The sequence below is a fragment of the Dipodomys ordii genome, unplaced genomic scaffold (genome assembly GCF_000151885.1).
Source record: "Dipodomys ordii isolate 6190 unplaced genomic scaffold, Dord_2.0 Scaffold94, whole genome shotgun sequence".
Lineage (NCBI taxonomy): Eukaryota > Metazoa > Chordata > Mammalia > Rodentia > Heteromyidae > Dipodomys > Dipodomys ordii.
Window position 1 is genome coordinate 3,882,553 of NW_012267310.1, and position 26,365 is coordinate 3,908,917.

At 43.1% G+C, this 26,365-nt stretch overlaps 1 protein-coding gene and 1 pseudogene across 2 annotated transcripts; one reads left to right on the forward strand and one right to left on the reverse strand.

Moving 5' to 3' along the window:
* Positions 1 to 7,393: 7,393 nt before the first annotated feature.
* LOC105993297 lies at positions 7,394 to 8,540 on the reverse strand (annotated as a pseudogene).
* Positions 8,541 to 22,457: 13,917 nt separating this feature from the next.
* Sat1 (spermidine/spermine N1-acetyltransferase 1) lies at positions 22,458 to 25,589 on the forward strand. Of its 2 annotated transcripts, XM_013026517.1 has the most exons (6): positions 22,458 to 22,713; positions 22,980 to 23,031; positions 23,130 to 23,213; positions 24,686 to 24,787; positions 24,887 to 24,927; positions 25,052 to 25,589. In XM_013026517.1, the coding sequence occupies exons 1-6, from the start codon at positions 22,648 to 22,650 to the stop codon at positions 25,220 to 25,222; spliced, it is 516 nt and encodes a 171-aa protein (XP_012881971.1). In that variant the 5' UTR covers positions 22,458 to 22,647; the 3' UTR covers positions 25,223 to 25,589. The 2 variants fall into 2 exon arrangements, with proteins under 2 accessions (XP_012881971.1, XP_012881972.1); XM_013026518.1 differs by lacking the exons at positions 22,458 to 22,713; positions 22,980 to 23,031; positions 23,130 to 23,213 and adding an exon at positions 23,221 to 23,718.
* Positions 25,590 to 26,365: the final 776 nt, after the last annotated feature.

The window sequence follows — 26,365 nt, forward strand, 5'->3', positions numbered from 1 at the left end:
TCTCTCTCTCTCTCTCTCTCTCTCTCCTTTGATTCTGAGTGCTGATCTTGATAAACATGACTTGAGATATTGATGGTATATACAAAAAACCAACCTAGGAAGAAAAAACAAAATCTTGGAGCTGGCAAAGATTCTAAAAAACAGGACATTCAGGAGGTTGAGACTTGGAGGATCACATTTTTTTTTTTGTCGGTCGTGGGGCTTGAACTCTGGGCCTAGGCGCTGTCCCTCAGCTCTTCAACTCCAGGCAAGCGCTCTACCACTTGAGCCACAGCACCACTTCCTAGAGGATCACATTTCAAAGCCAACCAGAAGAGAAAAGTCCAAGAGACTCCATCTGAGCTGGACCAGGGCTCATGTTTGTCTTCCCTAGCTACTCAGGAGACTGAGATCTAAGGGTCCCAGTTTGAAGCAAGCTTGGGCAGATAATTAAAAGAGACTCTTATCTCCAATCAACTAGTAAAAAGCTTCAAATGGAGGTACCGCTCAAGCGGCAGAGCACCAGCCTTGTAGGAGGGTTAAGCAAGAGTTCATGGCCATAGTTCAAACCCCAGGGCTCTCTCTCTCTCTCTCTCTCTCTCTCTCTCTCTCTCTCTCTCTCCCTCTCTCTTCTCCTTCTCCCTGTTCCCCTTCCTCCCCCCACTCCCCCCTCTCTCTCACACCCAAAGATTCAATGAAACTGAAATGCCCTTATGAAACTTTTTTTTAACTGAAGCGCTCTATTCTTTAGGGTAGTTCTTTAGGAGACTCTTGTCCCTACCAAACGCTATCTGAAAAATAAAGCTAAAAGAGATGGGGGTGTGGCTTAGATCATAGATTACTTACCTAGCTAGAGTGAGGCCCTGTAATCACATCCCATAATCAACCAAAAAAATTGAAAGAGTAAAAACATATAAAATCAAGCAAAATATAATCATATGACTCCCCCACCTACATCTGAGCACTTCAAAGGCTTCCAAATGTTCTTTGGATAAAGATCAGCACATTCAGTGTAGGCCACTGAGCCCTACTGATCAAGCTGTGTCCCACCTTCCCTTCACTGGCAGCCACTGACCCTCCTCCTCCTCCTCCTTCTCACTGATGCGCTGATGCTCTAGATAGCTTGACCTTCTCTGAACTCTCAGTTCACGAGGTGATTCCTTAACTCAGGATTTCATATCTGTTATTCTCTCCTTAGAAGCCCCCTCCTTCTCTCCTTGGCCAACATCTACCCCCTCTTCAAATCCTTCCCTACAGATAGCCTGCTGTGCCCACTCCTGACCCACATATGACTGGATTGCCCCTCCTTGGCTAAGGTGCTCTTCTATGCTTTTCTTTTACAATACTTACAACCATCACTGTGATCTCATTCCAGAATATTCTTATTACCCTCAAAAGAAATCTCATATTAATAGTCATCTCCCACTTTCCCTCCCTCTAGCCACTACTCTTTCTGAATCTATGGGTTTGTCTATTTTAGATAATTCAGCTAAACAGATTGTACAATGCGTGATCTTTCATGGCTAGTGTCCTTCATTTATGACAATGCTTTCAGTGGTCATCAACATTATGGTGTGTGTAATTAATTCATTCTTTTCTTACAGTGGAACAACATTCCATGGTATGGATGTACCACATTTGGTTTATCCCGCCATTAACTGATAGGCATTTAGGTTGTTTCCACTTTGGGACTATTGTGAATAATGTTGCTATTAATATTCATGTGCGAGAGTAACTTGCAGCTGTCACAATGGTCCTAGCCAGTTCTACTATGCCATATTGGAGATGAAAGGCAAGGAAATGGAGTCATTTCATATTTTTAGCTCAATAGTAAATCACAAACTATGTATTAAAACTAAGATAAGTCTTTGGCTTATTTGTGCTAAAATGTATAATATGGACAGAGGAGTATTCAACTAGATTATCACTAATGTTATTCCCAGCACTAATGACTCCCACAACTTTGCCTGTACAAATCCAATCCTCTATATTTTTGGTTTGAAAACCTTGCATTGTTTTTCCCAGGCTGGTGAGCCTCTGGCTGCTGTGAGAGAAATTCAGTCAACTTGTCATTTTGTGATGGTGGGAGTCAATGTCAAGGCCTCTTCTATGCTAGGTAAGTGCTCTACCCCTGAGCTACACACCTAGCCTCAAATCTGTCTCTAACCCTCGACTTTTCTCTTGGAATTCTGTCCCCATCCTCCTTAAGTCCTCTTCTGTTAACCACTTTTCAGAAACAACTACACACTAGTTCTGTAGATAACTTTCACTTGGCCAAGAGACTCTTGTGAGCTCTAGAAAATAAAAGCCATGGCGGATGTGGTATCGCACACCTATGATCCCAGTACTCAGGAGTCTGAGGCAGGAGAATAGAGCTCCTGATCACCTGAGATCCTCTTTCAGAAAATAGAGTTAGTTGAATGGATGGTGGAAGGTAGTTATTGAGTGGAAGGCAAGGCATAGTAAACATTGTTCTTGCCTTCAAAGGCTTGGTCCTAGCCAGCTTTCAAATACAGTTAGCCTGAGTTTAAAGAGCTTCTATAAGCGCATAATATGAAATAAAAAAGATTCACATTATATAAATCATACTCGTAGTCCATCCAATAGAAACTTGGATTGCCAAGCATTAGTGGCTCATACCCAGTAATCAATTCTAGCTACTTAGAAGCCAGCCTTGGCAGCAAAGTCTGTGACACTCTTATCTCCAATTAACCACCAAAACTCAGAAGCAGAGGATCAACCTTGAGTGAAAAAGCTAAGGGAGAGCGCCTAGGCCTTGAGTTCAAGCCCCAGTATCAGCACGCACACTCACACACACACACACACACACACACACACACACACAAAAGCAGGAAAAACAATAGGTCCGTCACCATGACAGAAAGGAAAATTCATTGTATGGGGGAAAAAAAACCCAGTATCATCTGTGATGTGTTGACCTCAAATGTTACCCTCCACAGCACGCTAAATTGAATTTATGATCCCTTCAAGATGTTTTTAGTCTTTTTTTTTTGGGGTCCGGTCATGGGGCCTGAACTCTGGGCCTGAGCACTGCCCCTCAGCTCTTCAGCTCAAGGCTAGCGCTCTACCACTTGAGCCACAGCGCCACTTCCGGCTTTTTTCTTTTTTCTTATGTGGTGCTGAGGAATTGAACCCAGGGCCTCAGGCATGCAAGGCAAGCGCTCTACCACTGAGCCACCTTCCCAGCCCCCCTTCAAGATGTTTTTAAATGAGAAGTAACTTTTTTTCTTATTACTATAAGGGGGTGTTTTTTTCCTAGTCTTGGACTCTGGTGCTTCCTCCTAAAGCTTGTTTAATAGAAGAGAGCTTTTAGTAGAGAAAAAGGACAGCCATCCCCAGTAGCATTATAATGCATGAGAGAACATGAGTGTTGGCAGTAGGGAAAGTCTGGCTTTTGCAGCGAGTTCTCTCAGAGAAAGGACCATAAAGGCCTCTTTCTTCTCTTGTCTCTTCTACTCACTTGCAGGATTAAAGCCTAAGGAAATCCTCATCCCTTTTCTACTGTCTTAGTCAGTCTCATTCAGAAAGAACTAGCTGACATCCTGCTGAAGGCCATGGATAGGAAGAAGTCCAAAGGGCTGGCTTTCCCTATGCACTGGGAAAAGACAAATCTCCTCACTTTTCCCAATATCTTCAGGGAAGCCTGGAATGGACATTTTGGTCTGTGTTGGATTTATATATTCTTTTTCCTCTCGTTATAGAAGATTTTGCTCTGGTACTTCAATAGAAATTTGTCCCCAGGCAGAGGCACACTACGTTCTTCTAAAAAAGAAACAAAAGAAAAAATGCATCATCAAAAGCATCTTATCTCAAATCTACTTAACTTGGGGCATACGCTTTCTAGCTTTGATAACAACCTTCTGCCTTTCAGTCAGCCAGAACCTGGCAAGATGTAGAAAGGTAGCCGACTCTGATCTCTATCACTGAATTCATTTTTTGTTTTGTTTTTGTTCTTCATTTTGAGTGTGTGTGTGTGTGTGTGTGTGTGTGTGTGTGTGTGTATGTGTGTGCTGCTGAAGATCAAACCCAGGGCCTTGCATAATCAAGGCAAGTGTTTGATCTCTGAGCTACATCCCCAGTCCCTGTTTTTCTTTGGTTGGTTGTGTGTGTGTGTGTGTGTGTGTGTTTTGTCAGTTGTGGGGCCTGAACTCTAGGCGTGGGCACTGTCCCTCAGCTCTTCAGCTCAAGGCAAGCACTCTACCACTTGAGCCACAGCGCCACTTCCAGCTTTTTTCTTCTTATGTGGTGCTGAGGAATGGAACCCAGGGCCTCATGCGTGTGAGGCAAGCGCTCTACCACTGAGCCAGCTTCCATGCCAGTCCTTGTTGTTTTTTTTAAGACAAAGTCTGACTATATATCCCAGATGGCTTTGAACTGATAAGTATCCTGCCTCTACCTCTCGAGCACTGGGATTACAGACGTATTGACAACACATCTAGATTTTTCTTCTTTGTTTTATGATGCCATGGCTTTGTGCAAACAAGGCAGGTAGTCCCAGCCCAAAGAGAACATATCACTAAAGAAATCCAACAAGTTAATATGTAGGAGAGAATTCTATTGGTAGAACCAAATGTGTATCTAAAGACTGAAGGTTCAGACTTAGCTTGCTGTTTCCATTGCTGGCACTGTGTCTGTAATTGCACAATGATATGGATTGACCAGATGCCTAAATAGCAGTGATGATAGCTCCTCCATGTTTGATGCTTAGCTCGGTGCATACTTGTGTGGAAAATTCATAATAATGCTATGCTAGACAAACGAGAAAAGAGAAGTACTGGCACCATTATTTATTGAGAACTTACTGCTCAATTATCTTACTTAATCTTCACAAAAAACAACCAGGCACCAAGCGTTCAAGCCTGCAATCTTAGCTACTCAAGAGACTGAGCTCTGAGGACCCCAGTTAGAAGCCAGCCCAGGCAGACAAATTTAGAAGAATCTCATCACCAATGAACTACAAAAAAGCCAGAAGTAGATGTGTAGCTCAAGAAGGAGATCACCAGCCTTGAGTGAAAAAGCTAAGCAAGAGCATGAGACTGACTGAGTTCAAGCCACAGTATTGGTGTACGCACATATGTGTGCACATACCCCACATACATAAATCACAAAATTGGAGGAGATCAATATTTCCATGTTACATTACTGACTTTTAGGAATGTTAATGTCTCTGTAGACATTAATGTTCCCAAATGTCAATATGGCCAGTAAGCAATGGCTAGCGGGCAATTAGTCACATCCTCCCTCCTGCACACAGTCTTGCACCCCAAATTTACTTTAGAAAAACTAGTGCTGAGGAAGTAAACATATGACCCAAGTGATCTGTAACAGCCATCACTGTAAGAATGTGTGTGTGTGTGCGAGAGAGAGAGAGAGAGAGAGAAAGAGAGAGACAGAGACAGAGAGAGACAGAGAGAGAAAGAGAGAGAGAGAGAGAGAGTGTCCAGAGTAAGCAGAACCAAACTGGGAAATGAGAAATTTTCTAGAAACCTAAAAGATCATGAGACCTCAAACTGTAATCCTAAAGTTCCCCTCTCATGTACATACTCAGTATTTTCCAGGCCTTCAGCCAATTTTTCTCGTATTTGGCTTGTTTCTGCATTTTAGCTATGGTAAATTATGAAAGTAATATGTGGACATATGACCATAGATTGATTCATGGGTTATTATATACTTGAATGTCTTGAAAGCTGTCATCTCCAATCCCTATGAGCACATTTTAATTTTTCTAATCTAGGAGGAAAGACATCAGGATGCCAAAAAAAAATTACAAGTGTTTTAACTCCAGTCCTGTCCTGACTCCTGTTAAGTGCAGGTGGAAGGGGACAGTACAAGAAGACAATTCTGCAAAGTTAGACTTAGAAAGCCTACAAATTTGATTAAAATCCCAACTTGCTTTGCTTTAGAAAATCTTTAATATACCAAAAGGCCAGCTTGCTAGTCCTACCAGAAATTAACCCCAGCCCCCACCCCTTTACAGTAACAATATTCAAGTTGACCAGCCAACTCATTCTTCTAAACCCACATGTGGACAAGTCCACCAGGCTCTCATGAAGGTGAATAATGTACATGTTTTCTGTTACCTCCTGCAGAGAGGTAGACAGGAAAGTGTGGGTGCTGCTAATGGAGGACTGAGAGCCCCATAGAACCAGCTTTTCCAGAACTATATCCCTCACCCCATTGCAAAGGAGATCCTCATTTTAAAAACCAGCTATTTGTCTCCAATTTGGCACCCAGTAACCAGGATGATCTTTCTCCTTCAGAAAAAAAATGCATGTGCTGGGAATGTGGCTCAGTGGTAGAGTGCTTGCCCAGCAAGCATGAAGCCCTGGGTTCAATTCCTCAGTACCACACACACAGCAAAGCCGGAAGTGGTGCTGTGGCTCAAGTGGTAGAGTGCTAGCCTTGAGCAAAAGAAGCTCAGGGCCAGTGCCCAGGCCCTGAGTTCAAGCCCCAGGACTGGCAAAAAAAAAGAAAAAAGAAATACATGTCCACCCACCCATATATTACATTTTTTGTTTTTGCATTTAATATAAAAATATTATTCTGCTTTGTTATAAATGGAAAACTATGCAATTTCAAGGTAGAGATGTCCTTCAGTGTCTAGTCTAAGCTTTGTGTTCCCGGGAGGGCATGTGGCCTCCTAGCAAAGGATTTACCATAGCAACAAAGGAAGACATTTTTCTCCCTCATCCCCAGCCCCTCCCTCCTTGCTGAGTTCCCCTTTGTAATACAAAGTTGGTTATACCTTGAGAAACAGCTTTCTACTAAGAAAGGGAAATCCTAGCCTAAGCAAAGTTAGGCCTCTCCTGTCATGTACTCTGAAGAAAACCCCTCCCCTCTCCATCCTCTTTCACAAACACATCCCCTCTGCATACCTGATGAGATGAGAGCGGTGTCTACTCCCTCCCCCCACCACACGACCACATTCAAAAGCTCCAGTGACAGAAAAATGGGGGGAGAATGGGTGTAAAGAAATAAGAACTTGACCCCTCTCTCCTGACCAAAGAAAGCAATAATTGATTGAACATGAGGAATAAAAAGACACCAGGCGCCGGTGGCTCATGCCTGTAATCCTACCTACTCAGGAGGCTGAGACCTGAGGATCGCAGTTCAAAGCCAGCCCAAGCAGGAAAGTCTGTGAGACTCTTATCTCCAATAAACCACCAGAAAACCGGAAGTGGTGCTGTAGCTCAAGTGGTAGAGCGCTCGCCTTGAGCTGAAGAGCTGAGGGACAGCGCTCATGCCCAGAGCTCAAGGCCCATGACCAACAACAACAAAAAGACATTGATCTTCCATCCTTCAGTTACAGGGGGATGATGAGGAAACTGAGAGGAAGAGGAGGAGGATGAAGGATGGGGAGGGGCTGGATGGCTGCAGCACTAGGTAGGTCCTTTTAATTTTTGAACTGAAAGGGCTCATCGCTAGTGTCGTTGAGAAGACATGTATGGATGATGGCTTCTGTCACTGCATAAGGATCACAATTGACAGAAGGGCGATGATCTTCCAAGTAACCCCTCTTCTTCCAGTAGTCAGTCCGGGGAATGCGGATGCTGGCATTGTGGTTGGCTACACCAGCAGGAAAATCATTGATGTTGGAGGTTTCATGGAAGCCAGTTAGGTGACAGGCATTGTCCAGTCCCCCATTGGGATCATAAGCATGAATGTGGTACTGGTGTCGCTTGCTCTGTCAATAGCCTCCTCAATGAACCTCAAACCATTCTCCTCCGGCATGGCCTTGGTGCTCAAGTTGATATGGCAGTCTGCACCATCCCAGTTCTCTGGAATGGGCTTGGGGTCAAAGGTTGCTATCATGCCAAAGTCTTCACATAGATCATGCAAGATGAAATGGACCAGCCAGAGATGATCTCCCATGCAGATTCCTTCACAGGGTCCAATTTGGAATTCACACTGGGCAGGTATGACCTCAGCATTTGTCCCTGTAATCTTGATTCCAGCATACAAGCAGGCCCAGTAATGCACCTCCACAATATCCCTGCCATAGGCCATACCACAGCAATCAGGCCCAGGGAAGCCATTGGAAGGCCAACAAAAGGGGTGTCCATCTCTGCCCATGAGAGTGTATTCCTGCTCCATCCTGAACCAAGGGTGCTGGTTGCTCACCATGTCCATTATCTGTTTACAGGTGTGTCTCAAGTCGGTCTGTGCAAGCTTCTAGTTATACCTGAATAGTATACAGAACACCAGCTTTGTTGAAGGCCTTGTAAAAGGAGTCTCGAAACATGGCAACAGGAAGAAGACACATGTCACTGTTGGAGCTGTCAGATTGAAAAGTACCACAACCAAGTTCCACTCAGGTAACTCTTCTATACTTGGCTCACAGTTCAGGGTTCAAGTTTTGCAGCTCAGCCCTTCTCCAGCACTATCAATGTAGTTATACATAGCATGGACGTTTTCACCCTGAGGCGGGGACACGTCATCCTCTTGATGCCTTTGTTCAAATGGGAACTTGCTAAGGTGGCCATGGTGGAAGAGCTTCTGGACAGTGAGCAGGTGGGAGGGTGGGTGGACAGGCTTCGAGAGCGAGGCAGGCTGTGGAGAGGAGATGGCGGTGCTGCTCAGAGAACCAGTGCTGCTCTCCACAACATCTTAAAGCATGAATCCTCTGAAGAATAGTTTTTGGTGCTGCTCCTTGCACTTGAACTCAGGGCCTGGCCACTGCCCCTGAGCTTTTTGGCTCAAGGCTAGGACTCTACCACTTGAGTCACACTTCCACTTTTGGCTTTTTTTGTAACTTCTTGAAGGTAAGAATCTCACAGACTTTTCTGCCCAGGCTGGCTTCAAGCTGTCATCCTCAGAACTCAGCCTCCTGAGTAGCTAGGATCACAGGCATGAGCCACCAGCACCTGACTTTGAAGAATGATCATTAATCCAATTAGTCTACTATGCATAACCACACAGCAGAGTTTCAAGGGGAGGGTTCCCTTCTGGGATAGGTTTGAAACACTTACAATTCCATATTTCCTTCTTATAGCTCTTTGACCACATATTATAAATGTAAATGCTCCCAATTGGACAGGCTCAGCCACACAATTCCTATATTAATTGGAGAAAGCCATGGGGCTCTTTGTCTCCCACGAGGGCACGCAGAGTTGAAATGCCTTATTGCGTTTACTGTGGGTCAGGTGCAGGACTTCAGATCAGCAAGTCAAGAACCTGAGTTGTTACTTCACTCAAGATGAATCTATATACCTAGGAGTAGTCACATAGCTAAGAGCCTGATAGATGAAATCAAAATATCAATTTCTTTTTTGTTCCTTAGGACCAGCAACATCTATACCTTAGGACCAGCAACATCTGTACCTCTATGCATGGTATAAGCTACAATGGGCAGAATTCCTGCTTTCTGTCATATATGCATAAAAACCACAAGAAGGGGCTGCGAAGGTGGCTCAGTGGTAGAGTGCTTGCCTTGCATGTGTGAGGCCCTGGGTTCAATTCCTCATAAACAGAAAAACCAGATGTGGCCCTGTAGTTCAAGTGAGTAGAGTGCTAGCCTTGGGCTGAAGAGCTGAGGGACAGCGCCCAGGCCAAGTTCAAGCCCCATGACCGACCAAAAAAGAAAAGAAAAGAAAGAAATGAGTTGCATCAATTTTTTCTCTTCTTTCTTTTTTGTCAGTCATGAAACTTGTCAAGGCCTGAACACTGACCTTGAGCTCTTTTTGCTCAGGGCTAGCACTCTACCACTACGAGCCACAGCGCCACTTTCATTTTTCTGGTGGTTAAGTGGAGGTAAGAATCTCATGGGGGCACTCTCCCTGGCTTTGAACTGTGATTCTCAGGTCTCAGCCTCCTGCGTCGCTATGGTTATAGGCATGAGCCACTAGTGCCAGGTATGCATCGATTTCTTAATTCAAAATATGATGCAGGACTGCTTGGAGGGCATAAGAAACCTAACAATAACCAGAAACTTTACTAAGGATATGCAGTTCTGAGAAGACTTTGGTAGCATTCCTGGGAAGATTTTACTTCCCAGATTAAAAACAAAGACAAAAACAAACAAAACCTGCCTGATGCCAGTGGCTCATATCTGTAATCCTAACTCCTCAGGAGGTTGAGATCTGGAGTTTAAGGTTCCAAGCCATGCCAGACAGACAAAGTAAAAGATTCTTATTTCCAACTAACCAACAAAAATTTAGAAGTGGAGGTATGGCTCAAGTAGGAGAGCACCAGCCTTGAGCAAAGAAGCCAAGTGAGAGAGAGAACGAGGCCCTGAGTTCAAGGCCCAGTACTGACACAAAACAAAAAGAAAGCTTTGGGCTACAGGTATAGCAAAGTGGCAGAGCGCAAGCTTAGCATGTGTACTAGCGATGCTTTTCAGTTGGAGAACAACTTCAAAGGAGGAAAGATGTTATTTGCTTACAGTTTCAGAGCTGTCAGTCCATCGTGGCAGGGAAGGTGTGGGGGAAGAGATGTGTAACTCATGGCAGCCAGGAAACAGAGCTGTGAAAAAGCCTTAGAAATGATCAGAGTAGGGCTGGGAAGGTGGCTCAGTGGTAGAGCGCTTGCCTTGCATGCCTGAGGCCCTGGGTTTGATTCCTCAGCACCACATAAGCAAAAAGAAAAAAGCTGGAAGTGGCGCTGTGGCTCAAGTGTTAGAATGCTAACCTAGAGCTGAGGGACAGCGCCCAGGCCCAGAGTTCAGGCCCCATGACTGGACCCCCCCCCAAAAAAAAGAAAGAAAGAAAGAAATGATCAGAGTAAGACATAGCTCCCAAGGATACCCTGCCAGGTTATTGTTTTCACCCAACCATACTTTACTTTCCATATTTTCACCATCCTATAATAGTCTATTCAAATTTTGAATCCATCAATGGAATGAACCATTCAACAGCTCAGAGCCTTCATGATCTAATCAGTTCTGGCAATACCATCACAGACACACCCAGAAGTTCCAACTGACTAATCTCCTAGGCATCTCTCAATCCAATGAAATTGAAAGTCAAGATTAACCCTATTATGTATGAGGTCCTGGGTTTAATCCCCGGTACAACCAAAACAACACCACCAAAAAATGTCATTAGAAAGAGTTTTGTTTTGAACCATTCCTTCCTATAGGACGGTAGTGAGAGGACATGTTGTTCAAAGCTATCACTTTTATATTCATGAGGTGAGTTGAGGAGAGCAGGCAGATTTGCAGGGTTTAAAAAGCAAAGGCTGAATTAGGAGAGAGTGAGGGAAGGGGTGACCCTGTCCCAAAAGAAATGTACTCTACCTGACTTATGTAACTGGAACCCCTTTATAATAACATTTTTTTAAAAAAGCAAACAGTAGTTCAGCACATCAGATGACTCACACCTGTAATCTCAGCTAATTGGGAGGTAGGGAAATGGAAGATGGAGGTTCCAGCCAGCCCAGGCAAAGAAGTAAAACCCTCTCTCAAAAATCACCAGAGCAAAAAAGGGCTGTAAGCACGGCTCATATAACAAAGCATCTCTCTAGCAAGTGTAAAGCTCTGAGTTCAAACTCCAGTACACCAAAAATGAACAACAATGATAAAATAACAAACAAAAACCTGGTAGGAAGAGACTCTAAGTCCCTTCCAATGGAGGCAGCTCTGCAGAAACATGGAAACAGCACAATAAATTGACTTTCTTGGGGAAATAAGTAAAACAAAATTTCATAAAAGTCTTCATGTTTATAACAATACACTAATGCACAAAATATCAAAAAAATACAATCTGCATCTGGGTGCAGGTGGCTCACGCCTGTAATCCTAGCTACTCATGAGGCTGAGATCTGAGGATCACAGTTCAAAGCCAGCCCAGGCAGGAAAAGTGAAACTCTTATCTCCAATAAATCACCAGTAAACTAGAAGTGGGGTTGTGGCTCAACTGGTAGAGCAGTCACCTTGAGCTAAAGAGCTGAGGGACAGCGCCCAGGCCCTGAGTTCAAACCCCATGACCAACAAAAAAAAAATACAATCTGGGCTGGAAAGGTGGCTCAGTGGTAGAGTGCTTGCCTTGCATGTATGAGGCCCTGGGTTCGATTCCTCAGCACCACATAAGCAAAAAGAAAAAAAAGCCAGAAGTGGCGCTGTGGCTCAAGTGATAGAGCGCTAGCCTTGAGCTGAAGAGCTGAGGGACAGCGCCCAGGCCCAGAGTTCAGGCCCCATGACCAGACCCCCCCCCAAAAAAAATACAATCTGCATTTCCTTAGGTTTATTATAAAATCACCAAAATTCAATTAGATGCATTTACTTTCATAATCTTTCTCTGTTTAGCACTTATGTGCTATAATTATACACTGGTAATTTTCCATGAGAATTAATCTCAAATTAGTGACTTGCTTTTTTTTAATCCAAATTTATTTACAGAAAACACAATATCCGGGGCTTGAACTCATGGCCCCCCACTCTCCCTTGGCTTTTTTTGCTCAAGGCTACTGTCTTACTACTTGAGCTAAAGCTCCACTTCCAGGTTTTTGCTGCTTGATTGGATATAAGAATCTTATGGATTTGTCTCCCAGGTTGACTTTGTGAAATGCAAATCTCAGATCTCAGCCTCCAGAGTGGCTAGGATTACAGGCATGAGCCATCAGTGCCTGGCTTAAAAAAAGAACCTTGATTTTTAAATTACTGTGTGTGTGTGCGTGTGCGTGTGTCTGTGTGTCTATGTCTGTGTCGGTGTCTGTCTGTGTTTGTGTCTGTGTGGGTGTGTGCACGTGCACTAGTCTCGGGGCTTGAACTCAGGTCCTGGGTGCTGCCCCTGAGCTTTTATGATCAAAGTTGACACACTACCACTTTAGCCACAGCCCCTCTGCCATCATTTTGGCACTTTGGTAGTTAATTGGAAAGTTTTATGACTTTCCTACCTGAGCTGGCTTTGAACCATGATTCTCAAATTTTAGCCTCGGGCTGGGATGTAGCTCAGTGGCAAAGCGCTTGCCTAGCAAGTGCAACGTCCCGGTAGGTAGGATTACATGCATGAGCCACCAGCACTGGGCATTAATCTTTGAAGCACTATATATCATGGTGATGTTAATTTAACTGTTGTTGTGTTAAACTAATACATCACTATAGGAAAATACTTGAATTTAAAAATAAAATGAAGATGAGTCTACATAAAACTGTGAAATACTAGAGAACAATGAATGAATAAATAAAGCAATTTTCCATTAGTGGCCATTCATAATTTTGCTTTTAGAAGCCTAGAGAAAATGTCTTTGAGTTTGAAATGTTCTGATAAATGTAGTTATTTTCAGTTTCTTCAATATCACCTTATACAGCTAAATGGAGCAACTCTAAAGAATCAAAGTTCTACCAGGTGTGGTGGTACATACCTGTAATCCCAGTTATTCAGGAGGTAGCGATAGGAGGATCATAGTTCAAACCAGGCAAAAGCATAAGAGTCTATCTCAAAACAAATTTTATAAGGGCTAAAAAAGAACATACCTCAAGTGCCTAGCAAGCACAAGATCTTGAGTTGACATCTCAATATTGCCTGTCTCCAAAAAAAAAAATTAAAGTTCTTTTCTGGTCTGAGACAGCTAAAAATAACCATGTTGAGAGTTTTCTCTTATGTCTTATAATTTAATAGAATCTAGATGAGAAAATTGGACATACAGAATAAGAAACAATACATGAAAGTTAAAAACACACCTTTCATGATAGGTTCTAATAATTCAACTTGCTAGGACCACAGGGTGGATGGCTTAGTGGTGGAGCCCATGTCTAGCAGGCACACTGCTGGGTTTGGTCGCCAGCTCCACAAAAATAACTAAATAAATAACTAAATAAGATAAAATAAGCCAGGTGCCAGTGGCTCAAGTCTATAGTCTTAGCTACTTAGGAGGAGGCTGAGATCTGAGGATCAAGATTCAAAGCCAGCCTGGACAACAAATCCATAAAACTCTTTTTTACAATTAACCAGTAAAAAGCCAGATATAGAGGTATGATTCAAGTAATAGAGCACCAGTCTTGAGGGAAAAAGCCGTAGGAGAGCACAAGGTCCTGAGTTCAAGCACTAGTACTGGTGCATGTGTGCGCGCGCGCACATACACACACACACACACACACACACACACACACACACACACTTCAAGTGGTAGAGTGTCAGCCTTGAATGAAAAAGCTAGGCCAGAGAACAAATCCCTTAGTTCAAGCCCCAATATCATCAGAAAGCAGACAGATTATAAGAGAGAGAGAGAGAGAGAGAGAGAGAGGAAATGCTAGTTGCAATCTGCTTTCACCCTCTGCCATTGCATCCACCAATGATTCATCTTTGAAAGTAACCTTATGACATACTGCAATGCTCTCGATATCAGGGTCTTGGGTCTCCCTTTCATCTTCCTGCACTCTTCTCCCTCCATCATTCTACCAAGAGGCTGAGTTCTCAGGCAATAGCCTGAGGTCTTCAGCACCATGCCAAAGTTCACTCACATCACGGTAGAAAATAGGATCATTCCTGGTTCTTTAGGCCAAACAGGACTGCTTTGGATGGCATTTACTCTCTTGCATTTCTATCTTTGAAGTATTCTCTGTTTTCTTGGATTCTCTGTTAACCCATAATTACTACTTTGCACATGGCACAAAGATTTGCAAGCTGAATTCTGAACTTTACCATCTATTTGCATGTACCCAGAGGCCATAGGGAAAAGTGGGGGTGTCTTATACTTGGAGCACTAATGGGTAATTATTTTCTATGATCTTCCTATTGAGTAACATCCATTCCCAGATTCAAAGTTCAGGAAGCCTGAGGTGGTTGGTTGCACTTTTCAGCTCTCCTAAGTATTTATGGGAGTTAGAGCCTTGATCCCTGAACTGACGGATGGGTGACAAGTCTTCCTGCAATACACTGCATGAAAAGTAGGTCACAGCGAATAGGTTAAACACTGTGTATCTAGCGTCAGTTCTGATTGTACCTGTCCTTTTTCTCTGGGAGACTGGATCCCAACAAACCATAACTAGAACCTTTAGGGCTTATAATACCAAACTTTATGTTCTTAGACAACAGGTACTCTACACTCTATTAATCCAGTGTCTTGATAGCATTGATGTATGATTAGAACCCCTGTTCTAGGTGACAAATCTTATTCAAACACCAGCATATGACATATTTATTCAGTATTCTCCAAATATAATCCTTGATAAGTATTTGTTAAATGCTGGATAAGGAATATGTTTTTAACTGCCTTTTTAAAAGGTGGCAGATGTTAAGTATGGTGGCACACACCTATAATTCCAACACTCAGGAGACGGAGGCCAGCCTGGGCTACATAATAAGAAGACTCTAAGCCGGCCGCTGGTGGCTCACACCTATAATCCTAACTACCCAGGAGGCTACCCAGGAGGCAGGAAAGTCTGTGAGGCTCTTATCTCCAGTTAACCACCAGAAAACTGGAAGTGACTCTGTGGCTCAAGTGGTAGAGCACTCGCCTTGAGATGAACAGCTCAGGGACAGTGCCCAGGCCCAGCGTTCAAGCCCCACAACTGACCAAAATAAAAGAGGAGGACCCTGTCTCAAAAGCAAAACTAGAATCAGGCACTAATGGCTCATACCTGTAACCCTAGCTACTCAGGAAGCTGAGATCTGAGGGCAGAGCCAGCCCAGGAGAAAAGTCCATAAGATTCTTGTCTCCAATTAACCAGCAAAAAGCCAGAAATATGGCTCAAGCAGTAGACCACCATTCTTGATCACAAAAACCAAGTGAGAGCACAAGGCCCCTAGTTCAAGCTCTAGTACTGATACGTATGCATGCAAACGTGTATGCGCACGCATGCGCACACACCCCCCCCCCATACGCACATACAAAACAGGCTGAAGAGTAGCTCAAATGATAGAGTGCCTGTCAAACAAGTATGAGGCCCTGAGTTCAAACTCTAGTACCACAATAAAAGAAAAGAAATTGGTAGATGGATTCTAAAGTGGCCTCTATGATCCTGCCTTCCAATGCTCATGACTTTTTATCCGCCCTCCTGGATGTGAGTGGAACCTGTGACTTCCTAATAACCAATAGTATATGACAGGCAGCAACCTCATGATTATGATACATTATCTATCATGGCGGAAAAAAGGCTAACAAAAAAGCAAGGCTATATCAAACTTAAAACGTTCTGCTTATCAAAGGAAGCAATTAGTGAAAATAGAAGAAAATGTTTGTGCACCATCAATGTGTATAGTCACTATCAAAAAGTAAAATAAAATGGCAAGTTGGTGATGGAAGTGAGATGGTAGAGCCATTGTGGAAACCAGCACGCAGAATTCACACACACACACACACACACACACACACACACACACACACACTTAAAAACTGAACGAAAAGCTGATAACCAATCCCACCTCTTGGAAAATATCAAAAAGAACTGAAAACAAGATCCAGGATCTTGAAGAGATGTTTTCACACCCATGAGCAGCATTATGCACATTAGCCAAGAGACTGAAACAACCTAAATGTCCATCAAAAGATGAACAGATAAAGAAGTCATAGCATACATACACTATGGAATTTCAACCTTAAAAGGAAAGGGATCTTTCCCTCTATTACAATATGGATGAACTTTGAGGACATTATACTAAGTGAAATAAGTCACTCTCAAAAATAAAAACAAAAACACAATTCAACTCACAGGAGGTATTAAAAGTTCAAACAGCAACAGAAAGATGTGGCTAGCCAGGCACCAGTGGCTCATGCCTGTAATCCTAGCTACTCAGCAGACTGAGATCTGTGGATCACGGTTCAAAACCAGCCCAGGCAAGAAACTCCGTGAGACTCTTATCGCCAATAAATCACTAGGAAAACCAGAAGTGGTGCTATGGCCAATTCCATGAGACTATTATCTCCAATTAACCACCAAAAGGCCAGAAGCCAGCCAGACAGCAGTGGCTCATGCCTATAATTCTATCTACTCAGGAGGAGGTTGAGACCTGAGGGTCACAGTTCAAGACCAGCCCAGGCAGGAAAGTCTGTGAGACTCTTATTTCCAATTAATCACCAAAAAGCTGGAAGTACAGCTGTGGCTCAAAGCTCAAGGATACTGCCCCAGGACTACACACACACACACACACACACACACACACACACACACAATTCTGCAGAGTTCAGTGACTTTTGCTTTGCCATCTTCATTCACAGATGCAATGTACTTCAGTATTTCTCACCTTTTATCATTCTCTTCCCTCCCAATCCCTTCAGAAAGTCCCACAATTGCAAACATGTTCCACCTGTGTACATATGATCATTTGTATGTGTTTACAAATATATTTATCCTTTCTGTCTAGCGTGTGAGAGCACATTTAATGTTGAACATCTTGTGAACAATTAACATGCACTTAAAATCTGGAGGACAGGAGCACAAAATGATCCTGGTTGGGGGAGTCAGTAGGGAAAGGCAGGGAGGTAAATGGAAGGGGTAAAGGAGGATGAATCTGGTCAAAATATTATGTGTAGTTTTTTGCAAATGAAACAGTGAAGTTTGTTGAGATTGGTTTATGAAAGTGAGGTGAGGGAGAGTGATGGAGAAGTTAAGCTTGATTAAGGTACTTTATACATATATATGTACATGTCAAAATGAGTTCCCTATGTATAACTAATAATAGAAATATGCTACAAATAAAGTGAGATGCTAAGGTAAGAAAAAAAATCACATCCTTTCAGTATTATACATTGGGTCCTGGCACAGAATTCCACGACCTGTCTAAGATAAAACACCCAATAAATACTTAACCTTAATTTAAAAGGGGGAGGGAGGTACTGATGGCTTATGCCTCTAATTCTATCTATCCAGGAGGCTGAGACCTGGAGGATCAAGGTTTGAAGCCATCTCAGGCAAAAACATCAGTTGGACTACATCTCTGATTACCTAGCACAAAGCCAAATTGGAGCCATGGCTCAACTGCTTGAGAGGCAGCCAGGAGCAAGAAAGTCAAGTGGGAGCACAAGATCTTGAGTCCAAGCCAGGTGCCAGTGGCTCACACCTGTAATCCTTGCTAGTCAGGAGGCTGAGATCAGAGGATGATGTCTTGAAACCAGCCGAAGCAGGAAAACCCATGAGATTCTTATCTCCAATAAACTACTCAGAAAAAGCTGAATGTGGTACTGTGGCTCAAGTGGTAGAGCGCTAGCCTTGTGCATAAAGAGGCTCAAAGATAGCACCCAGGCCTGAGGTTAAGCCCTAGGACCAGCAAAAAACAACAACAACAAAAAACCTTTCTTATGTAGGTACTGAGTCTAAGCTCCAGTACCCACACAAGAAAGAAGGGAAAAAAGCAATTCGGTCAAGGTCAGCAAGTGAACTTGGAAGCAGACAGTTCCCAATGTGAATTGCCCACCTTGAATAGAGGACCCAACTCTGACATAACTGGACTTTTGATCCCCAAAGACTGCTGTAATAAATGCATGATATTTTAAGCCATTCAGTTTGGGGTAATCTGTGAGGTGGCTATAGATAACTAATACAAGGGGATAAAATAATCTGTGTTTAAATAACTGACTTCTGGCCACGTGGACCAAGTAAGATACCATAAAGAACTTCTAGGCCTTGCCTTTTTTGGCACCTTGAAACGAAAATCCATGGTGGAGAACAATTGCCCTTGGGCCAATAAAACCATCCTAAGTCATAAACATTCAGAGTTCTATCACTTCCTGGCCTTGGCAATTCTGCAACCCCTGTGGGTCCCAGGTTTCTCAACTGTAACGATGGAGCACACATAACCTGCTTCAAGATAATTGTAATGAGGCCGATGAACGGCAAACACCCAAGTCAACCTGGTTTGGTCATTTTTCCTCCCTCCTACTCTCCCTTCTTTTCTGTCCTCTTCAGTTACAGGACATCTCTTTGTCACAAAGACTAACATTGATGTTAATAAAATACAAACACCCCAAAGAAACATAGGTCCCATGGTTTCCCTTATTTGCAATATCTAGTATATGTCTGAGTCAAGCAGAAAAGGTCAGATAAGATGATGTTAGGGAAATGAACCCTAAGATATGTATTCAAATGTTTTTTTTTCTTTCATGCGATTGTTTCTAACACATTTATAAGATGATTTCTTTGTTGCTTTGTATGTCCCTCCCTCACAGTATAACCCCTGCTTTCACTGTATTTGATGTCGATATAATTTGTGGAGGGGAAGGGCAAAAACAAATCGTTTAACTAGGGATACAGGTGGACCCATTGCAACAATGAGATGTACAAGTCGTTATGTCGAAAACGAACTTTACAACTTTGGTGGGGGGGGAGTAGCGGGGAGGATTGGGGGGACGGAGGGAGGATGGGAAGGGATGGGAAGGGGAAACAAAGGAGGAGGCTACAATGCTTGATAAGAAATGTACTCATTATCTTGCCCATGCAATTGTAATCCCTCTGTACAGTATTTTCACAATAAAAATAAAATAAAATACAAACACGTGTCTAAAAGTAAATTGCACACTTGCAGGGCTACTTGCAAAACTCGGTAAGCCTCAAATGCAAGACTCAATAAATACTTCATGCTGATTCATTAACCAAATAAAAGTTGACCAAATGGAAAGGTAGATTGCTGTTCTTTTAAAAAGGGGGCCATCAAGCCAGGCACGGGTGCCTCGTGTCTGTAATCCTGGCTACTCAGGAGGCTGTGATCTGAGGATTGAGGCCCAAAGCTAGCCCAGGCAGAAGACTCTTATCGCCAATTAACTATCAAAAAGCCTTAAGTGGAGCTGTGGTTCAAGTGGTAATACGCCAGCTTTGAACAGAAAAAGTTAAGGGACAGTGTCCAGGCTGAGTTCAAGCTGTAGTACTGGCACTGGCACACAAACACACGCATACACAAAAGGCAATCCAAATAGGAAACTTTTTGCTTGCTTTTGCTTCAAGGAGGTGCTTAGCTTAGCTTATCACTGGTGCTTAGCTTTCCTTAGGACTCTAGTATTTAGTGAGGTGTCAAAAAAGGGCACTACTAGCAGCAACTTAGGTAGACTGGAATCAATGCTATTTTTAAAGTTCTTTGAAAAAGACCTTGCATAAATTCCCACAGTGAGTCACTATACATTATACAGGAGAGTGGGAGGAGTAATAAGAGACCGCCCTCCTGCATACAGGATATTGCTTAAAAAAGCCTAGTCACTTGTTGAATATTAGGAGTGGTCATTTGGTAACAGTACAACCCCTCATCTGCACACTAAAGATGCTGCAGGCCCCTTTTGCATTTTCTCTCACCATGGAAAAACATCCTGTGACTCACTAGGGAATCCAGGCAGGGCCATTACAAAAGGAGCCTTAGCAGGGTCTATCTGGGGAATGAGTTATAAAAGAAAAGTCAGCTGATCATAGTAGCAAATGCATGTAATCCCAAAAACTCAAGAGGCAGAGAGGTAGGAGGATCCTGGACCCAAGTTAGGCTGGACAAAGTTAACATGAAACCTTATCTGAAAAACAAACTAATATCCAAATAGGCCACGTTTGTGGCTCAAGTGGTAGAATCCTCGCCTGCCTTTCAAGTGTGAGGCCCTGAGTTCAATTCCTAATAACACAGGAAAAAAGGAGGGATAGAGTTGGGCACTGGTGGCTCACACATGCAATCCTAGACACTCAGGAGGCTGAGATCTGAGGATCAAAGGTCGAAGCCAGCCTGCACAGAGAAGTTCATGAGACTCTCATCTATAATTAACTAGTAAAAAGTTGGAAATGGAGCTGTGGGTCAAAGTGGTAGAGTGCCAGCCTTGAGAGAAAAAGGCAAGTGAGAGTATGACACCCAGAGTTCAAGACCTAGTACCAGCATTTAAAAAATAAATTAAAAAAGACAGGAGGCAAGGGAAGAGAAAGGAAGGAGAAGGAAGGGAAGGAAAAGGAAAAGAAAAAACAACAGTCATTACTCAGAGGCTTGAATACTTGTCCCAGCAGGTACAACTAGAAATAGATATAGTCTAATCCAACTGTTTCCAAACATGTTGATCTTAGTACCCTTCACATTTATCAAATCCAAATAGCTTCTCTTTGAAAAGTCTAGAAAACATAACATACACTCACATATTCTTTGAGTCATCAGAGCAATGATGTCACTGCACATCCTGTAAATATGTATGTAATCATTTCAAAATAAAAAGTTAGCTAGGCACTGGTGGCTCATACCTGTAATCCTAGCTACTCAGGAGGCTGAGATCTGAGGATTGCCGTTCAAAGGCAGTGGGTCAGAAAAGTCCCTGAGACTCTTATCTCCAATTAACCACCAGAAAACTGGAAGTGGTCCTGTGGCTCAACGTGGTAGTGTTACCCTTGAGCAATAAAGCTCAGTGCCCAGGTCTTGAAGTTTAAGCCCCACAAACAACCCCCACCCCCGAAAAAAAGTTAAAGGAACTAAAAGCATCATGATTACAAGGTAGCATTACAACTTTTAACAGCCAATGGAAGCCGCAGATAGTCACATGTCAGTGCACTGAAAGAAAATTCCCAAACCTCAAAGTCTATAAGCAGTGAATTAAGTTTTTCAAGAATTTTCAGATAAAGTTCATGCCTATAATCCTAGCTACTTGGGAGGTTGAGATCTGAGGATCAAGATACAAATACAGCTCAGGCAGAAAAAGTCCTTGAGACTCCAATTAAACACACACACACACACACACATACACACACACCACACAGAAGTGCAGCAGTGGCTCAAGTGGTAGAGTTCTAGTGTTGAGTGGGGGGAAAAATGGAGAGATAGTGACTAGGTCCTAAGTTCAAGCCTCAGTATTTGCACAAAAAAGAACACGAATTTTCAGATGAATTAGAGACACAGATAATCAAGTCTGGGAGCTTTATACATAAGCAGATCTTCAGTAAAGGGAAATAAGAATGTACCTCAGCTAGAAGGAAAGTGTTTCCACAAAAGAGATCAGAGATTTAAGAAGGAAAAAGCAAAGCATTTAACTTTAAATGCTATAACTATAAAGAAAAGAAATTACTGAGGGGCCCAAAGAGCTTAGGAAACTTTAGAAAACACAAGAACATACAAGCACACATTGTTTTAGTCATCAGAGTGATGACATCATCACACATCAAGTTGCCTGTGGAAAATTCCAATAGCAAAAAAGGCAAAGCGCACTGGGACCCTTGGAGTCCACTGGACTGCACTGTGAGAAGGGCTGCCCGAATCCTCCTCCCATCACCAAAGACCAGGTCTCTTAACTTTTTTTTTTCCTCACCTCCCAAAGTACAAAGCAGTAAGGTCACTCGCTAGTCGGAGTCACAAAGGGAATTCCCCTCTCCTTACACAAAGGTTATTGAAGGACATGTGGGACTCTCCGATCGGGTTTCCGAGAAGGCTCCGCGAGGCGCCACTAGAGGGCGCCGCTACAGAGCACACTACACGCTCTTGGCCGCCACCCCCACCCGCAAGGCTTTCACACGGGAGCCCGGAAGAGAAGGAGGTGCCCGGAAAGGAGGGCGGGGCGCTGCAAGTCGCGCCTTCATTGGACACGACGCCTTTGTCTCACGGCCCAGGGCGGGGCTTCTTCACATTGAAAAGCAGCGCCCGGCCCAAGGTTCAGCACACTGCTACGGGTTGCAACTCTGCTGAAGGACATTCGTCACTTACCGAGGTTCGCCGGGTCATGGTGCCAGCCTGACTGAGAAGAGGACGCTCCCGGGAGACGAATGAGGAACCACCTCCTCCTGCTGTTCAAGTACAGGGGCCTAGTCCGCAAAGGGAAGAAAAGCAAAAGACGAAAATGGCTAAATTCGTGATTCGCCCAGCCACCGCAGCTGACTGCGGTGACATCCTGCGGCTGATCAAGGTTGGACCACCGGGACTCATCCCAGGGCGAGGGTGGAGATGTGGCTCAGACCATGGCTGGGGGGGGGGGTCTGAGCTGGTGCGGGAGATCAGCAGATTCCCCCCCCCTGTTCTGTTCGCCACCCCGCACCCCCAACCCGAAGCCTGGTGGGACCGGAATGTGGCACCACCCCAACTCTGTCTGGCCCATTCTTGCCTTGTAATCCTTTGAGGTCAGAGTCTCATGATTCTTTTCCCTACTTCTCTTTCTTTGTGCACCGCCTCCAGGAACTGGCTAAATATGAATACATGGAAGACCAAGTCATATTAACTGAAAAAGGTAACGTTAACCGTGGCGGGGTGAGGGGACACGACGGGTGTGGGGTACCTATTACCTTCACAGACCAACACCGTCTCGGCTGCCCCCCTTTCTTGCAGATCTTTTAGAAGATGGTTTCGGAGAGCACCCATTCTACCACTGCCTGGTTGCAGAAGTGCCCAAGGAGCACTGGACTCCGGAAGGTAACCCCCCCGAAGCCAGAGAGCCCAAGTGTTGTAAAAATCTTAGGGTCTGCTGAGTAGACCTTCTAACTACACGGGCCGAAGTTACTTACTATGAAGTTGGCCGGAAATAATAGCCAATCTTCAAATTTACTGAGGCCAAAAAAGAAAGAGAGAGAGAGAGAGAGAAAAAGAGAGAGAGAGAGAGAAAGAAAGATGTGCTGCAGTTTATAATAGGGCGGGTGAAAAGAGCTGTTTAAATCTCAGAGTGCTGTGGAAACCCGGAAGAGTTAGGTATAATGTTGTTTGTTGTAATTCAATTTCATAAAATGGTTCTTGTTTGACCCTAACCTAACCTTTTTTTTTTTGTAATTGCGTTAAATCACATTTTTTTCTTTAATTTGTCCCAATCTTCAGGTTACAGTCTCTAGCTTCGCCATGTACATGGCCCTTCCGTGTACATGGATGGGCGGGGAGGTAACTAAAAGATCCTTTACACATAAAGTAGATGATCATGATAAATGAGGTAAGGCCCTGTTACCACACACTTACAACACAGTAGATCAGAAACTATAATACTTGCTTCCTGTCTGTTTGCAAAGAACTAGAAAATGGCTAGAAAGTTGAATTTGAAACTTTTGCCTCTATTTGGAAAATAGATAGGCACCCCTTATGAGAGAGTCGGATGCCATTTCTTTTTGTTTTTCTTTTCTTTTTCTTTCTTTTTTCTTTTCTTTTTTTCTTTTTTTTTGCTGGCTCCTGTTGACTGATCAGTAGCCAGCTAAAAGAGGAAGTTGTTTGGGTGGGTGCTGTCTTAAGGGCTTTTTTATTTTTCTACCATCTGTTCCCCAAGCTAGAAGAAATGAGCAACCAATTAAGGGATGAGGTAGTTTTCAGAGGCGTTACATAATACCTGTTTGGGGTTAGGGCTACTGCTTCTGGCTTGAAAACTGGGGAAAACAAATTGAAATTTTCTAAGTTGGAAGGCAAGTTCTGAAATGAAACATTGTACTTTTGGCCTGATGTTCTGAATTTTAAGGAAGCAAGAATTGGTAAATTAGAAATCGTTCCTATTCTGAACTGCCGTGTAAACCATTTTTTCCCAACTTGGCATAGCAGTATATCATTAGGATGTGAATCCTGTGTGTGTTTAGCTTGAGATCACAGCAGTTTTTCTCTGGTAATGAAAACATTCTCACTTCCTGAGTGAGATTTCTGCAGACTGCAGCATAGCCAGATTATGGATCTAGCCTGGCTTTGGCTAGCTGTAATGTATGCTTTTTGCAAATACATGTTTGAGAACAGAGAGATAGAGCAACAGTGGCCTAGACTGCACTTGCCTAAGTCAGGTGGCAGTCCTGCTTGGTGGCTACTTGCTTCTCTATACATGCATGTATATTTCTTTAAACTGTAGGCTAGGCTTCTGATTCTGCCGCTACAGCTTTAATGGATTGGTTTTCTGCTCTATAGCTCATGACATACTCTTATTACAGGACACAGCATCGTTGGTTTTGCCATGTACTATTTTACCTATGACCCATGGATTGGCAAGTTACTCTATCTTGAAGACTTCTTTGTGATGAGTGATTATAGAGGTACAGTGTGTTTGGGAATGGGAAGGGGGAGTCTAAAGCAACATCAGGGCCATAAATCTTTACAGGGACTTTTAAAAATTATACTCCATTTTCTTTTAGGCTTTGGTATAGGATCAGAAATTTTGAAGAATCTAAGCCAGGTATGTCCTAGATTTTTTGGTTTCTGAATCTGTAATGGTAATGGGCTCATGGGATGATTTGAACCCAAATCAGGTATTGGAAAGGAGATGAAACATCACTTGAGCCTATGCTTTCTCTCAATAGGTTGCCATGAAGTGTCGCTGCAGCAGTATGCACTTCTTGGTGGCAGAATGGAATGAACCATCTATCAACTTCTATAAGAGAAGAGGGGCTTCTGATCTGTCCAGTGAAGAAGGGTGGAGACTCTTCAAGATTGACAAGGAGTACTTGCTAAAAATGGCAGCAGAGGAGTGAGGAGTGCTAGTGTAGAATTTGACAACCTCCATTCTATTTTAAAATAAATTCTCAACTTACCTTGCTTTCTATCCTACTTGTAGTGAAATAATAGAATGAGCACCCATTCCAAAGCTTTATTACCAGTGGCGTTGTTGCATGTTTGAAATGCGGTCTGTTTAAAATGGCAGTCATAGATGCAGTTTGGAGTCAGGATTCTCCTTGAACAGCTTTTGATAAGAAAAAAACAAAACAAAACAAGGTGGTGTGATCATAATATATATGAAAAAACTTCATTCTTGTGAGTCATTTAAATGTGTACAATGTACACACTGGTACTTAGAGTTTCTGTTTTGATTCTTTTTTAATAAACTACTCTTTGATTTAATTGTTTGGTGTGAGCATTTTTACTAATCCTTTCTTATACATTTTTCTTGGTCACTAATAAAAATGTTCATTAAACATCACTGGATTACTACAAGTGGTTAAAAAGGTCGCCTGTAATCCTAGCTACTCAAGAGGCTGAGATCTGAGGACTGTTTCGAAGGTAGCCTGGGAAGGAAAAAATCTTTTTTTTTATGCCAATCCTGGGGCTTGAACTCAGGGCCTGGGCGCTATCTCTGAGGTTTGCTGCTCAAGACTAATGCTCTACCATTTGAACCATAGCTCCATTTCTAACTTTTTGGTAGTTAATTGGAGATAAGACTCTCACAGATATTCCTGCTGGGGTTGGCTTTGAACTGCAATCCTTAGATCTCAGCCTCCTGAGTAACTAGTATTATAAGTAGGAGTCACTGGCACTCAGCCTGTGAGGCTCTTATCTCCAATTAACCACCAAAAAGTTGGAAGTGAAGCTGTGGCTAAAGTAGTAGAGCCCTAGTCTTGAGCAAAAAATAAAGTTCAGGGACAGCCCCAAGGTCCTGAGTTGATGCTAGCACATGAAAAGAGATTTTAGGTTTAGGAATGTAGCTTAGTAATTGTTTCTATCATATTTATAAGATGATTTCTATGTTGCTTTGTATGTCCCTCCCCCACGGTATAACCCCTGCTTTCACTGTATTTGATATTGGTATAATTTGTGGAGGGGAAGGGAAAAAATCAAATCGTTTAACTAGGGATACAGGTGGACCCATTGCAACAATGAGATGTACAAGTCATTAGGTT

Bases quoted from the DNA above. Each gene is read 5' to 3' on its own strand.
- Sat1 (XM_013026517.1), top strand. From the start codon at position 22,648: ATGGCTAAATTCGTGATTCGCCCAGCCACCGCAGCTGACTGCGGTGAC. The intron at 23,032-23,129 runs GTAACGTTAACC...CCTTTCTTGCAG, and splicing joins AGTCATATTAACTGAAAAAG to ATCTTTTAGAAGATGGTTTC. The intron at 24,788-24,886 runs GTACAGTGTGTT...ATTTTCTTTTAG, and splicing joins TGTGATGAGTGATTATAGAG to GCTTTGGTATAGGATCAGAA.